This window comes from Colletes gigas, unplaced genomic scaffold, assembly GCF_013123115.1.
Source record: "Colletes gigas isolate AHSC1104 unplaced genomic scaffold, ASM1312311v1 Colletes_gigas_Sc00026, whole genome shotgun sequence".
In the NCBI taxonomy this organism is placed as follows: Eukaryota; Metazoa; Arthropoda; class Insecta; order Hymenoptera; family Colletidae; genus Colletes; species Colletes gigas.
This window is the reverse complement of record NW_025106655.1, coordinates 1,068,393-1,084,275: the sequence shown is the minus strand read 5'-3', so window position 1 is coordinate 1,084,275 and position 15,883 is coordinate 1,068,393. Positions and strand designations below refer to the sequence as shown.

Sequence of the window (15,883 nt, the reverse complement as noted above, 5' to 3'; positions counted from 1 at the left end):
CGACGACGAAGACTGATCGGCCGACGTCGTCCCGGATACCGTCTCTGCGATTGAGTTCGTCCTTTATCTATTTACTTTAGCCTTCCCCGCCGACTTTGCTTCACGATTCCTCGCTCCGTTCTGCCATTTGTTCGCTCGCGCTCAATTTGATGCGACTTCGAAAGAGACCGGCCGTGGCACCGGGGAGCGGAGCAACCGATTTCATTCCGTATCGGGTCACCCGACAAGATCTGGGTCGCACGATCGCTTTTTACGATCGATCGCCGGGATTTCACGGAAATTGAAACATTATATTCCGTTAGGGGATACGCGAAACTTTCCCTCCGTTTTTACAGATTTCTTTATTAATACTGTTCACTCGGATCGCCCACCAACACGCACGCTTTCTTACAACCCACTGGCGAACGAATAGTTTCTAATTAAAGCGTTGGAACCAGTTATATTCTTTTTACGATCTTATAAATGCGAAAGAAAAATCAAAGTATTATATTTTTTCTAATGTGCGACAACTAGAGCAAACGATACATATGAAATGCCTAATTTAAAAGCTACCCTTCTTTTAGAATAAAAAAAATTCAACATTTCCTTCGGTATCCAGGAATTTGTTAAAGTATTAATACCAGCGAAAATGATGCCTCTTTCGTGAAAGAAAGAGAGAGGCGAGAAAGGAGAAAATGATAGTTCGAAATTGGTTTTCGAAGCGGGACAAACTACAGTTACAAGGTTCCACGTTTTCGATTGAAAATCGCCGGTTACTTTCGTGTTTCGGAAATTTTATTCGCCTATTCGTCGTCCTAGTTTGTAACCTTTCACCCGTTGCAAGCTCTGTCGAGCGTTATTGGAGGCCGGGTTATCTGATATCGAAATACAAATCAAGCGTCGCGTCGTTAAAGATTGCTAGACGTGGCCTATAAAACATGTCGAACGCGTCGCGCTCTATTAAACGTTGCAGTTGGTTTGTTGTTACGCACGAACGCTCCAATGGATCCAGTTTGTACCTGGAGTCGTTTAAACGCTTACTCAATTTCCTCTCTAATAGTCGCGGACGTGTTTGTTAAAATTTCAAGGTGAAACGTGCGAGCAAACATAACGATTTTGTAAACACGCAATGTCCATTATAAACGCAGTTTTTATACAAATTAACTTGTTTGAAAAGCTGACGCATGGCGAAAATATTTTGCGATCCAACTCGATACTAGTTTTACAAAAAATTTTAAATAATTCAAAGATATCTGCTTCAGAAATAGTTAAAAGTGAACGTTCTCGTTTCATTTCAGCTCGTGATAAAGAACCTCTGAGAAACTTGCAGAAATATATTAACTTTTTTTATTTATAACACTGCTACGTAAGTTTGTTATACAAACGAGTGGCTCCTACAAGGCGAGGACGTTTATTATACGGTCGCGAGAAAAATAGGAAAACTAGGTCTCGAAGTGGAAGTTTCCAAGGGGGACAGTCCTTTGGAAACATTTTGGAAGACAAGCAGCACGAGTCACCGTGAGCTCTTAGGTCATCATAAACAAGGATTAGCAATCCAAGTCCAACATTCACGTTCGAGTCGACGAAGAACAGACTCTGGTTAGGGATCCGTACCGTCGTAATACCGTGGAAGTTTATTATTAAAGTTCGTAACACCTAATCCGTCTGTAAGACAGAATGAATTATTTGTTGCTAACCGGCGTCAAGAACTTGGATTTAGTTTGGGGGTTGCTAGTTCGTCGCGGCCGAATATGCTATACATGCTGAACACGGATCGCGAAATGCAAAATGGAATTCCTCGACGCGTACAAACATCAAAAACCTCGAGGGAAACGTGACTCCGATGGGTGGACCGTTTATTTTGAGAGCGGTTGCGTTCGATTCTTTTGGGGGAAAAAATTTATATATAATTTAACGCCAACTTTTTATTTATCAATGCTGTTACTACAGATAATATCACTGTTCTCGATTTACCTTACACGTCGTAATTGTAAATCGAAAATTGTCGACTGTTATGTTGTTAAAATAATAGAAAGCAGAGTAAGGCATGATTTACCGTAATGTTCTTACTGGAGAAACTGTAAACTAACTTCGAGTTAAAAAACGGATAATATAAATAAAGCGTGGCAAGAAGAAACAGCGAAGCGAACGAAAAATGTCGACGAAGGTGATTTTCCACCGAAAGACCGAGTAAAACGAAGTCGAAAATCCCCGGTGTAAAATGGTGTTTTGACGAGGCAAGTCGGGGCTGATCGGCGTCAATCGACGAAGGATGCTGCAGGTGCACTCAACGCATAAAAAACAATCGTTGCCGATCATTTGAAACTGATGGTGAATGGGAAAAAGTTCCATAAACGCGCGAACCATAACGCGGCGTGGAATTTGCAACTCGTTGCCAGCGTGCAATGAAAATAATCCATTTCTGAAACAAATAGTGACGCGCGGCAAAAAGTGGACATTGTACGATGGCCGGAAAATGGCTGGAAAGCGATTAAACCCGGATGAAACGCTAAAACGCACGCTGGAACCATCGCTTCGTACTGAAAAGATAATTAGACGCTGGACAATGCGGGGGCGTTTCTAGACGTGCAATTTTTAGGCTTTCTTTGCTATTTTTTAAAAGGAAAACCGTACACTGCTTTCTATTTACTGGCGTTTCGAGAACACACAGTATTTTTTTCAAGTAAAAATTATAAAAATTAAAGAAAGTCACTTTAAAGGGGTATTCCAATGTAAATAAATTTTCAAGTCCTCTTTGCTATGGTATTTCTTTAAAAATCTTGAAACAGAGATTGTTTAGCTTCTTTTTCATCTTTACCATACACGGGGACGTAATTACGAGGATACGATTCGCAAAATGGAGGAGCTACGTGAAAAGATACTCCGCTGGAAAGGAACGGAATGACCGTTTCCGCGTAAACGAGCGCGTCTCCCTTGCTTTCAGGTATACAAGATGAATCGTCGTGCGAACAATCATACGAGACAGCCAATCTCCAGTCAACGGAAACTTCATTCGACGTGCTGCTAGAAATATCGATTCGCTTTAATTAAAATCGATACCAGAGACGAAAGAATTATTGAGTTCGTACGACGGACGGATGACAGCACGGAAGACTAATTTATTTATTCTTATTTACATACAATATACATCAAAAGTTATCAGATGATAAGGGATCCTAACCGATTCAAAACATTTTTTATCATATTACATTATCAGTATTTTTCTCCTGCGTTTTGTTTATTTCTAATTTCAATCTATAGAAACAGGCAAAGATAGAAACAAAACAATATCATTTTTATGATCGATCGTGGTCTGATTTACGTCGTGTTTGAGCTTGTTTCAATCCGAAGAATCTGTGGAATGTCCAAAAGTAGTCAAATGCTCGCAATTTCGTTCTAACCGAGTTTCTCTGATTTATGGAATTACCCGCCGCGCGGAAGCAGATCAAATAGGAACGTGTGCGACGGATTACGCACGGTTTTGCGTCTGATGGCTCTCCGACGTGGAATCGCGCGGGAAAATTCGAATCGGGGACGTAACAGTCGCGAAAAGCAGGAGGTCTTTGGCGATATCAAAGGATACGCCGAAGTAATGGAAGAACAGGCCGGTAATTTATTTTTAATTAAATTCAGACAATCGGCGACAACGTTTCGAGGCATTTCGTTTCCATTCGACAGAGGGAACGAGTAATTAATTACACGATGCCGCGTTGCAGTTTATTGCTTACTACACCGACACGAACGGAACGACATCGCTTTATTTTTCGCTCTTTTCTGAATTTGTTCGTTTGTTTATTTCGTGAAACATTTCATCGGGGCTTTTTGCAATAATACTAGGTGCGTGGAAACGTTTTAATAAAACTTCGACAAGTCGAAGACTGTTAATTTAAACTTTCATTCTGCAGATTTATTGTATATATTTACTAATCAAAAGCTCCGTCAACTTCAACGCCAAGCACCAACGAAACATTAAAAGAAATTGAAAGTGGGGGAAGCAATAAATTCGTCGGATACGTAAAGAAAACGATTGTTTCAAACTTCCGGACCAGAACGCGGCCCTAATTGCCGGTCCAATTACACCCAGTTCCAGTTTCCTAAATAAAAAGGGGTTTATCGTGGAATTAGCACGGTCCCGTTTCACAATTTTCAACCGGTTTTTACCCTTTTTACAAACTTTCGCCCCGGAGGTTCTGTTCCAGGCCGTATAAAATCATACACACTACGCTCGCGCGGAAATAGGAGACAAACGCGAGGCAGCAGCGACACAATATTCTGTGTACATACGCACACGCGCGGCCTAATGTCGTTTCCGTGTTTCTGCTCGGCTGCCGGGGGTCCGTTAAAATGTTTCTTTGTCTGGAAATGAAATATCAAAAGAAAACGTTACTCCTCTCTCGCCCAAGTTTTCTCGCTAGCACCGCCGCCTACTTTCCCCGTGGAAAATGTACATGCGCGCGTTTAATGACCACGCCCTTTATGCGACAGCTGGAAACATTTTTACGACCCGTCTTCTCGCGCACGACTTTCAATTCGCGGCGTTCGCCCTCGACGAAGAAAGGAACTTACCCCGCGGAATAAGATGTGCGTCTTCGAGCAGCCGTGCATTTCCGGTCATTAGATCCCGTACGCTCGTGCGGTGAAAGACAGACGAAGAGAATGGGGGATCGTTAGCAAGGGACGCGCCTTTTTTCCAGCAGCATTCAATACTTTTAACAAATTAAGTGCTCACGGTTTCGCGGGGAGTTTTTGCACAACGGATGCGCGGCTCTTTGTCCGATGCAAGTGCGAAATCTGCCGTACGAGAGACAAATATCTGTTTTATAAACGACGTTTGTATGCAACGTTCTGATTGTCGCTAAGAGTTACAAATAGCAGTTATGAATCAGAAAAAATTGAGAATGAATCAACAACCGATTATTAAAAATTGTTCCGTACTTCAATTTTGTATTAAATAAACTTATAAAATGATCTGACGCGAAATAATGTGTTCTTCAATTCCGATACGAGGTGGGTCGAAACAGACCCGGGTCTGCGGAGGATCGAGCTTCGATACGTCACTGTATTATTCGCGAACATAATCGCGAGTGCAGCGCGAAGTCTGGAGCGGGTATCTCGAATTCTCGAACCGCAATTTCCTTTCCTCTTCCCTTTCAGCCGCTTCCGGTGCCCTCTTTCCCAGCAATTCTAACCGTTTCCTCTTAGACTGCTTATCTGGTCTCTTCGTGCGGTTCGGATTTCGCCGATTCGAAACAGAACTCATCGTCAGCTTATTTGTTACGTGGCTGATCGATATTTTCTGTTCGTACGGAGAGAAGTAGTTACGCCTCGACGGTTTTTCGTTATACGAATCCACGGATCCGCCATCTTTTCACTTGTTATTGCAGAAGCGATAAAACACTGTCTGGCTACGTTTTTTAGAGAGTTTTGATATTTAATAAGACACACATTTGACAGTTTTTAATTATAATTCCTGACGCAATTCTGACACGTGTCTTGTGATTCGAAGCTTGGAACTATTGAAGGTTTTGATAGATTCACGATCGTTGTACAATAAAATCGAAAGAAACTTGTTTTCGAATCATGTTTGCCTATTTTAAAGCCATCTTACTCTTGAACGAGTAGACCGAACCTATCGAACGTATCGGTATCAAAAGTTATCGCCTCTATAAAGCAGTTACGTATGTGCTTCGTTTCTATTAAACAGCGAAAATATTTTAGCCGTAAATCTAAAAGGAGCGTTACGTAAATATTTTAATGGTATAGAAAATAATGGCAGGTCCATTTCGTAATCGAGCAGGTTATTTGCCGAATGTACGCCCGCCAGGAGAATTTTATATTCCCTGTAATTTAACTGGAAAGAACATTTTTTCCGGCTGGAACACTTTTCGTGGAAAAATGTTCCCTGGATATGTCGTTCCAGAAATTTTTGAAAGGATCGTCGCTGAATAAATCGACCCTTTCATATTGGACCCGTTTGGGCGGAAATCGCAATATACATTCCTTTCCAAACCTGAGGTTTTGTTCCTTTTTTTATTATTTTAATTAAATCAACCAAAAATTCCAAGGGGAACGAAAATAAATATTATAACTGGGGGGGATCCGCCATTTTGCTCATGGAAATTGTTGATATTTATTTTCGTTGCACAATTTATTGATTGATTTAATTAATATTTAAGAACGTTATTTTGTGGAAAATGGCCCTCGAGTTCCATTAAATTGTGAAGAAGGATCCCGCAGAAAGGAAAGGTAAAGAACCACTACTCGATTTGATCGTTCTTATTTGAAATCCCTTTTTTAGCGAAGACATAAATGAGCAGAGCATTCGATTCCTTGCATTTAGTCGTAAACGAACATAAGTAAAGTATTTACGGTTATTTTATTTCCATAGTTCTCATTTACTTCAACGGTAAGGAGTTTACCCGATGGCGAGGAGAAGATCTAAAAGGATGAAATGCTTCTCGATCTTCCTCGGTTTATCCGCAAAGGGACGAAAGATGGTCTCATCAGATTTATTATTTGGATTCAGTCGTCATCTCTGATTAACAATAAATGCATTATCGTAATAGTCTATTAAACCTTCTAACGAATTCGTTTGAATTCGATCAAAAGTTTCAAAAAGATTCTGTACCTCGGATGAATAATTTTATAACCCGAGTAATTGCGTTTTTATTCATTGGTCTGCCGATTTTACTGAAATACCTTTTGTCTTACATTTTTATCGATATTCGAAGCCACGAAATGCGAAGAAATGAACTGCGAGAGCAACTCCAGTTAGAACTGTCTTTCATATATCAAATTCTGGTTCGGCGTGCTCCCAGGGGCTAACCTGCGTCATCTTCCATTTTAGACACACAACTTTCACGTGCTCTAACGCAATCGAGACAGGATATGGAGCAGTCAGTAAAATAGAGCGACAGGATACGAAAATATTTAGTACTAGACATGTTTGTCTTGCACGGGCTAAATCTTACGCGCGTTCAACGATGGAGTAACTATTCTCGGTCCATGAAAACGTTCAAAATTATATTTAACGACTGTATAGTAAAACCGTAACGGCAGAGAAAACGAAATCCCCAAGAATTCGCGGTCGAAGGTATTAGTGGAGATTCTGGAATATCTAAAAATTAATTAATTCGATGCGACGAGTAGAAATAACGATACTTTAACAGAATCGAAACTGTTCTACAAAATTGTAATCCTGCTCGGTGAAACGGAAAGAAAAGGCAATAAAGGTATACGTCGCAGATTATCCATTTTTGAGAAACAATCCCTATTATTTGAAATAAAAGCTTCTAACAATACTGGATTTCCTATACGCTAAAACCAAGCGTGTAGAAGCATTTAAAAAATGTACGAAGCTTTTCAATGCACGCTTTTCTCTTTCTTTGTCTCCTAAGAATGTTTTATATTTTGTTAAATAACGTTTAACGCGTTTTTCTCATAACTATACTTTGTAAATTATTTTCCATGATATGGTTGATGTCCCAGTAATCTTGGTTCAACCCAGAAGAGATTAATTTTACCACTTTTTCGTGCGATACTTGATTGTTGAGATAATTGAATTCGAAAATTTGTCGGACACGCGTTTCTCTCGCTCAGGCTTCGGAGACCACTTTAAGTTATTGCAATACTCTGTAGTAGGTGTTCGAAGTGGTTTTATTTGACCACACACATCCACACGCGCGTCGATACAGTGCATCATTGACTGTCGCTCGCGTTCGAACAGTCCTGGCTGATTTCAAATTCAATTGCATGTATTGTCTACTCGTTTCTGTAATTCCTGGAGAGTTTTTACCCGAGACCATGTCGGAACAGCTTGTTTACATTCGTTCTAAAACAGCAGACCACCGTATAACACAGAGGTTACACAAGGAACCATGTCATGCGAGACTTACACGTCGCACGAAGTGTGAAAATACATGGTTCTGGTCCCTGTAGGGTCGTGATAATAGAATATTTAGCATTTCAATCAAAACCAAACACTAGATTTAATTATTAATTTACGATTTAGGAAACACAATATTCTTATTTACCAACAGTGTACCGAGAACCGAAAATCGAAGAAAGCATTGCTCCTGTAAACAAACCGTAAATAATAATTAACGTACGTCGTCTGTTCGCGGATAGTAATATTTATGAACGATTTTAACGCGAATTAACCTTTCCCGCGTAGAAAAATGTTCTCGTTGCGGATATTAAGTTTCACGCGGTCACGCCATAATGCCATTCGTGTTAATAAGCGCAGCGAAAAATGCATTAACTCATTATAAAGTAAGCCCTCCGGTCTTTGTGCCACGATAACGGCACAAGTATCGTTACTTTCATCGTTCCCTCTAGTCTGTTACAACGAACGCGAACGAACATGATCGCCTTATGCTGTCACTTAAATTTGTAACCCAGTTATTATTATATTAACTGCAGAAACCGGTGCTCAGGCGCTCGTAGTTGTGTACAACGCGTGCGTAGGACGCTTAAACATGGTATACAAAGTGTTCGTAATTCGTGTAACACTTAGGTTTCACTAACTTTTTAACGAATATCGTTATTATAATAAAAGTGGACAGATAGTAAGTCCATTTTCCTTCGTTTCGTTCGAAAAATTCTGGGGAGTTCTACTCAGTTTGTACAATTGTTTCGTAAAATAATTAGTACACTGAGTGGATTTCGACACCCTCTTTTATGTTAACTCAAACAAACTGAAAGTCATTCTAAACTTACTAGAGAAGGATTAAATAAATAATTTCCTCACATATTAACGAATGTAATGAAAAGGAGAGAAAATTGAGGGACACCCCAGATTGCATCTATGCTACTTGAAAATGATCTATTGGAGACAAAGATATTTGATCGTGCTAGAAGATTTTCAAGGATACCACAACCCCTCAACTTATGGAGTGTAGGTGGAAAACGAGTCCAAGTGGGGAGACGTGAATATAGGGTGGATACCGTAACAGATAACGGGGTAAGTTACCACAACTAGGGAGGAACTACTAAATCAAACCAGCCAAGAATGCCTTACGATAACCTCCAGCATACCATGGGTCATCGGTCTGTTGGTTAGCTGGCGTCCTTCGCCTAGACGCTTTACCTGCATTATCGTCCTAGGACAGGACCGAATTAAGGTAATTCGAGAGGCCCACAATAGCTTGGAGTTTAAGGCCTGAGGATGGGAACAGAATTTCCGTTAAGTACCGTACACTTAAGCGAGGCGCCATAAGGTACTCGGATGGCTTCGCTGAAATTCGCGGACAAGCTTGGAACGCACTGGGTGGCTCCTTAAAGTATCCACTTTCGATCGAAAACAGGATGACGAAGTCGAACTAAAACTAAAATTATAAGTAAAAATTAAATTCGTTTTCGCTTGAGGTATTCTAGACCTTCATTCGATCGAACAATGTTTGTACTTTTATTCAAGGATTAACTTAACTTGCATATATTTGTTATTTGAAATTTTTTGACCCAGTTGTACGTGACTATAAAAAAGAATTTTCGTAGATAAAAGGTCAGCGTTATGTTGATTCGGAATTCTGCGAAGCTTCGATACTCGAATCTCGATTCGAGATTTTAAAAGCCTTGGTTATCCGAGCAGTCGCGAGCAGAAATATATTTTCGAGATTTTGTGTCAGTTTCGTAGTCGAGGCTCTTGACGCGATCGGTTTCTGCAAATAACTGGATACTCGCCGGAGATAGCAAAAATTTCTATCCACACGAAACTTTTAAAAGAAAAGGTTAAATAAAACCTCCGTCCAAATAAATCGCGCGCCATAAATAATAAAAGGCAAAGCTAACTAACTGAGTTAGTGCGCTTGTGAGATTACCATTTTATTTACACTAATATATTGCATTCTTCTTATCGCGACTGTTATATTTTTGCAACGTCAAAACGGAATTAAAACAGGAAGCGAAACTGGAACGCTATACTGATACAGTAATAGCGGCATTGAAAAAGGAATAATATAATTTGTACGGTTTTTTTTTCATTGCAATGTCATTTGTTCTGCTACAACATTCCCCCAGTCGCAAAAACCTTTCAATTCCGATCGCGTTACTATTCAACGTTTCATTGTTCATAGATTTCTTTGATTTCGTGTTTGCTCTGTAAACAGTCGCTCGAACCTGCGCAATAATCGTATAAAAATAGCAAGAAATGGACAAAAGAGGATAATTATTAATCTGTCGTAATTTCATTCTTTCGACGTTTGAACATAATTTCACTCGAAAATATCGGTTTCGATCTAAAATTATTCTATGGAAACAGAAAGATTCCAATTAGTAAGTTCAATTTCACCTTCCGCGGGAATCAAAGGTTACAAGATAGTGTCTGACCGCATCGTCGCTCGAAAAAATGACTCATGACCGACGTTGAGATGTAATTAATCATCCGCTGTATTCCTCTGACACGGTACCATCTGTTTCCGCCATTAAAGAATTTTTTACGCTCTAAAATATTCACTCGTCACGAGTAAGTCGCGAATGCAATTTTTCCATCAAAGGGTGAAAACTTTTATGCAAATATGATAAATAAGTCTGGAAAATGATTAGCGTACGCTTTTCTTATCTTTTAAAATCCCTGGATATACAGGGCGATTCATAAATATACGTCCACGAATCAACGCGTATCTAAACACACATCCTATACTCCAAAGTTTTCGAGTTACGACGATTAAAGAAAATGTGTACGCGATCGTCGGATGTGGAAATTTCCACGGCAATAAAGCAACTTCTTTGGCCGTAATCTCCTACTTGCAGATGGTAGGAAACAATGAAAAGAGCCGCGAATCGGGCGATCCTACCGTAAACACAGGTTTGGAAGTCCAAACAACGATACCCCAAACATGTTCAGCTTGCAAGTGTGGATCCAGCTTTACGCCAGTCCGTGGCGTTTGTGTTTTCGCATGGAACATGCAGGGGATGGTCTACCGATCAACGCAGAGGTACGGTTTTATTCCAGGCAGTCAGCACGCTCCTCGTTTCTCGATGTATCGAGCCACGCGGTTGGAGAAACGCGAATGCTGGGCATCCGTTGCCTATATCCGGTCCGACGAAGAGGGTGAGGCCATGATATCGGTACTACGTGTTCAGCATTGCGGAGAGGGAAAACCGACGATCGCGGTTTCGAATTAAACGCGAACCGATGACGAAGTTGTTGCCGACAAACGCTTCGTTATCGTCGAAAATTAAGTAAATTTTGCGGATGCCTTCGAATGCTTTGTCGTTTTCGTCCTTTATCCTGTTATGGCGGACACGATCGATATCTTCGATCTACAGGGCGACCTATAACTAGCGCCACTAGAGCCCCGGTACGGCTTTTCACCGAGGAAAATTAATAGAAAATATTAAGATTCGTGATTACTGGAAACTCATTGATTTTTGTGAATGAGATTGGCAATAATTTTGACTTGCGTTCGAAAAATCCTCTGGTGGACATAACAAAGATGTCGGAGCCAGCCAAATTTGATTTTAGATTCGTTCGTGAACTAATTTTTGTATTTTATACTTGTATTTTGTATTTAATTTTTGTATTGTATTTTGAATGTAGTTGTCGTAAAAGAGTTAATGCAAAATTTATATTCGTTGATCGCGAATGTGCCCAACTCTGACCGTATCGCTTGGCTCGGTGTCTGATCAATACGTGGTATTTCTACTTACGGCGATCTTGTTCGATCGTGCGAACGAATGTTACTCTCTGCTTATTTCCGAATGGGAAAACGTCCGATTGACGGTTATGCCTGAAATAGGGCACCGTGTGTATATTTTTCAATTAAGGCCGTGCGATTCATAAGCGTACACCAGCTGCAACAATGGATGCAATAAACGACAAACGCAAACTGTCCCACGGTATTGTTGTTTCGAAGAGGCGCTCGTGATAGGTCACTTCTGTCGATACGGGAGCATAGAACCGCGACCACCAGCGCGGCAAAGCGTGTCACTAAAAGTAAAAATATCAACAACGACAGATTCGATATCGACCGGAATCATGATCCTTCGAACGAAACGCGGCGACCCGGTAATCGATACGCCCCGAAACGTTTCAAAGAATCGCGAACAGAACACCGTATTTTTGCTTTTGTTCTCTCTCTAAATACAACCACCTTTGGTCGCGATCGACACCGTTTTTCGGTCCCGAAGACCGATGCGTTTAGTTATCGAAAGCAGGTCTTGCGTGGTTTCGACGCTGAATAGAAAAAGTGAATAGAAAAATTTTTTAAATTTTTTAAACTAAAGGGAATATTTTAGAATTGGAGGGGATTGAACTTTCTTTCTGTGGACTATTTTTATGTGATCTTTTATGTCATGCTTTCGAGTTACCAATGGTACAACACAAATATATTTCGAACGTTTTGGTCAAACTTAAACATATATATTCAAATAAAATTTGCCAAATTCTGCTGTTCCATTTACGTTTTATTTTAAATGTGAACCAGCAGAAGCCAGTCGACGGAAGAATCTAAAACATTTATTCGTTGTTCGCGAATAAAATTTGCCCAATTTGTGCCGTCCCTGACTTCCCGAGAATTTGTCGCGAAAAGTTTCTTTTAAAACCGACGGGAACACTCGGCGAGAGGAACTGTATATCGTCGAAATTATAAGCTTCTCTTTTACTCTCTGCCCGGCTCTTTTCGTTTTCTACAATTTTCCCCCGGTCGCTTTATACCGCGTCCTTCGTCCGTCTTTTATTTCCCCCGCTTTTATTGTCCCCGTTCCGTTCTTTCGACGGACGTCTTCCTCCAGCGCGAATATCCGTCCGAGATTACCTGGTCGTCGAGGCGTGGATGGTCGTTGCCGAAAAGCCACCGAGATTCGAAGATTCGAGGAGAGCCCCGCGTACCCGAAGTGCCTTAAATCAACGTGTCGAAGCGTAAACAATATCGGCGTTTTGTCAGAGGCTGCGTTCACTCGTGAAACGGATTCCCGTGCACGTTGGGAAATCAAGCCGGCAACTTGCAACGGCCACGGTATATTGGGTTAGCTTTTTACTTCGAGCCCGCCACCGAATCGATCCGGTCGTGCAAAAACGTGTAACGACTTCGACCCCGTAACTAGCCAAGTCCCATCGAAACCGCTCTAAGCCAGGCCGGTTAAACTCCGACCGCAAGAACAGGGTCGGGCAAATTTTATTCGCAAATAAAGAATAAAAGTATCTCGTTCGTTTCTAAACAGCGAAACGGTCCAAACGGTTACGAAAATAATTGGTTCTGAACTGTTATACATATATCTAAGTTCGAACAGCTATTACGAAAAAATTCCAACTGTTACTATATTAACTGTGATTATATTTCTGTGGTGAATTCAATCAATTTTTATTGAATTTGTGAAAATATTTCTAGTGTTAAAGAAGTTGCTTTGTTCGAGTTTCAACTATTGCAAAGAAATAAATATTGAATGATTTTCTTGTTAAATTTGACAATCTGGTAAATTCCCGGTTACAGTAAACGGTAAATGGTCTCTCTAAACGTTGGAGAACTTATTTATTCGGAATTATATAATATTCAGCAGAAGGAAATCTGAAAATGAATTAGGAGAGAGGATATCGGGCTCGGACAATCAAGCTAACGAATAATCAATAATTCCGACTGCATTGTTAGTTTGAGGAACAAAGAGAATGAAGCTGTAATCCATAGCCGAGGTAAACGACCAACATGTTAGTTACCGAGCTCTAACGAATCCGTAGATCCGATTTAAATGTTTAGAAATATCTGCAAATCACGAAACATTTACAGTATGCACCAGTTTCCCTATATCAGGGAACAGAATTTTTCTGGATTTACTAGATCTATTGCAAGATGCATATTTTCGATATAAAACAGTTAATATTATCCCACGCGTAATGAGTGAACCTATTATTCAAAGTTATCATTTATTTTGGCCAAAATGCTCGATTTTTTCGCGGCTCACCGAATATTTTAGAGTCAAGCCTCCTCGAAAATTGGACTAGATATTTATAAAACTTTTTATTGGTTCCCAATACGATCTTCGGTTCTTAGAATGTTACCGGTCGAGTAAATATGACGCGCTACAAAGGAAGCACTCGAACCCGGAAGTAAAGAGGAATGTCCTCGACCAACTACGTTTCAAATAGGATAGACACTTGTCGAGGAATACGAATGTTGATACAAGACATTTTCATTGTTGTCTTTTGTTCCGTAGTCAATAATATTGAGTTCTCGAACCACTAGCGGAAAAGAGAATGGATATACCTTTTAAAGTACTATTCCATATGATATTCCCTATTTTGCTACTTAAGAAAGTCGCAAACAAACCTCGAGATCCCTCAAACGTACCATTAGGATCCATTGAGGAACGCGACGAACGCTTTCGCGATCTACGTGTCGTTGAAAATTTATTATGATTCATTAAGTGCATTTCGAAATAGATTATTGTTCAAATAACGTATTTCAAAAATCTCTCATGATGAGAAAGCATCGAAGGTTGGATGTAAAAATTATCTGCGATACACGGAAACGTGCCAACGAATCTTCCGGAATTGAAACTATATCGTAGCATTACCAGCGAAACGTGCCCTATCAAAGTCTGTAAAAATCGCAAGATAAGGGAAATTCAAATTCTTTCCTTTTCCTTTCCTGCCTTTTCCGCGCCCTTATCTTTTCCCTCGTTTTCCATTTTTCTTCCTGCTTCCTCGACCGACCCTCCGCCATTTTCCGGGCTTACAGTAACGATTATGACGACGCTCCAAACGATTGTAGGTTGAACCAATACATAGCAAAATTACAGCGATGTAATAAGAATCTCGTTTCTTCTGCATTTTCTCAAAGGTAGCAAAAGGTTATTACTTCCAGATCTATTTTCTTATCAAATAGAGACTTGAAAATATTACGTATCGAGCGAGAAAAGGATTTCCAACGAACCTAAACGAACGATAACAGTTTGTAATCTGATAACGAGAAAAATAACGAGAAAGGTAAAAGAGTTGACATTTTTGTTAGACATTTGGATAAATTTTAAGTTAGTCGAGCATGCACGATTCAAACACCAAAATTCAGTGGCACGATGGTATTGTTGGACGTTTATTGTTAATTATGTTGTAATTTTCGTAACGTAGAGTTGAAAACCGTACATCTAGATTATTCCTCCTTCTACTCGCGCCTAACATATCTCTATCTTCCCGACGCAGGTCTATCGCATTAATTTAGGACAATGCATGGCCGCAACATCTCACATTATACCACAGCGTTGGTAATCGCATCAGCTTCATCTTCGCGGTACCGACACTCAACAAACCAGGTTTAACGATTTCAGCAACATATCTCTATTACGTTTCTGGTTTAGGAAAATAGATGTTTGGTTTAAGACAGTGCTGTTTATAGCTGGAACCACTTAAGAGGCTTTGTCCCCCATCTACGCTTTGAGACATATTTGCGCGGATTTAGGTAACATTGGGTAAATGTTATGGCGGGGATAGTCCTTCGGTTGCCTTGAGCGGCCAATTGATTTTGCCTGGGCTTCTAATCTCCGCTGGATTAATATGTACTGTTGTACATACTTACTTACCACGCACCCGACGACGAATTTAATGCTACGGAATGGTAACAGGGTAAACAAGAAGTGGACGTGCAGCCTACTGTATCGCGAGGCAAAATTTAAACGAACAGGAGTGTAATTTCAGTTAGTTTTATTACACGCGTGAAAAAACGTAACGCGAGAAATAGTTTTTGACTCTTGAAACTAAATTACACGTTTCTCTGACTTTTTTCACAATTTTTATATTTTTATGCACGCTCGTTATTTTCCTGGCTCTTTAAAATTTTGTTACGTATTTTTCTATTATTTTTCTTGTTAACACATTACGGAGCGTACAGTTTCTACAGAAAGATGCAGACTGAGGTGTTTAATTTGCGAAAATATTAAAAGGAAACAAAGTAAACACGTATGGTAAATTTTTTAA

At 40.1% G+C, this 15,883-nt stretch overlaps 1 protein-coding gene across 4 annotated transcripts in view; it reads left to right on the top strand.

The window, feature by feature from the left end:
* LOC122401597 (furin-like protease 2) overlaps positions 1-15,883 on the top strand; it is a 451,734-nt gene that overhangs the window by 417,002 nt on the left and 18,849 nt on the right. Inside the window, exon 1 of one of the 4 annotated variants that reach the window (XM_043403825.1) lies at positions 10,846-10,913. The exons of the other annotated variants lie outside the window; for them this stretch is intronic. Within the exon in view, the coding sequence (XP_043259760.1) occupies positions 10,875-10,913 (39 nt within the window). The 5' untranslated portion in view covers positions 10,846-10,874. Of the gene's footprint in view, positions 1-10,845; positions 10,914-15,883 lie in introns of those variants that run through there. 4 annotated transcript variants of the gene reach the window in all.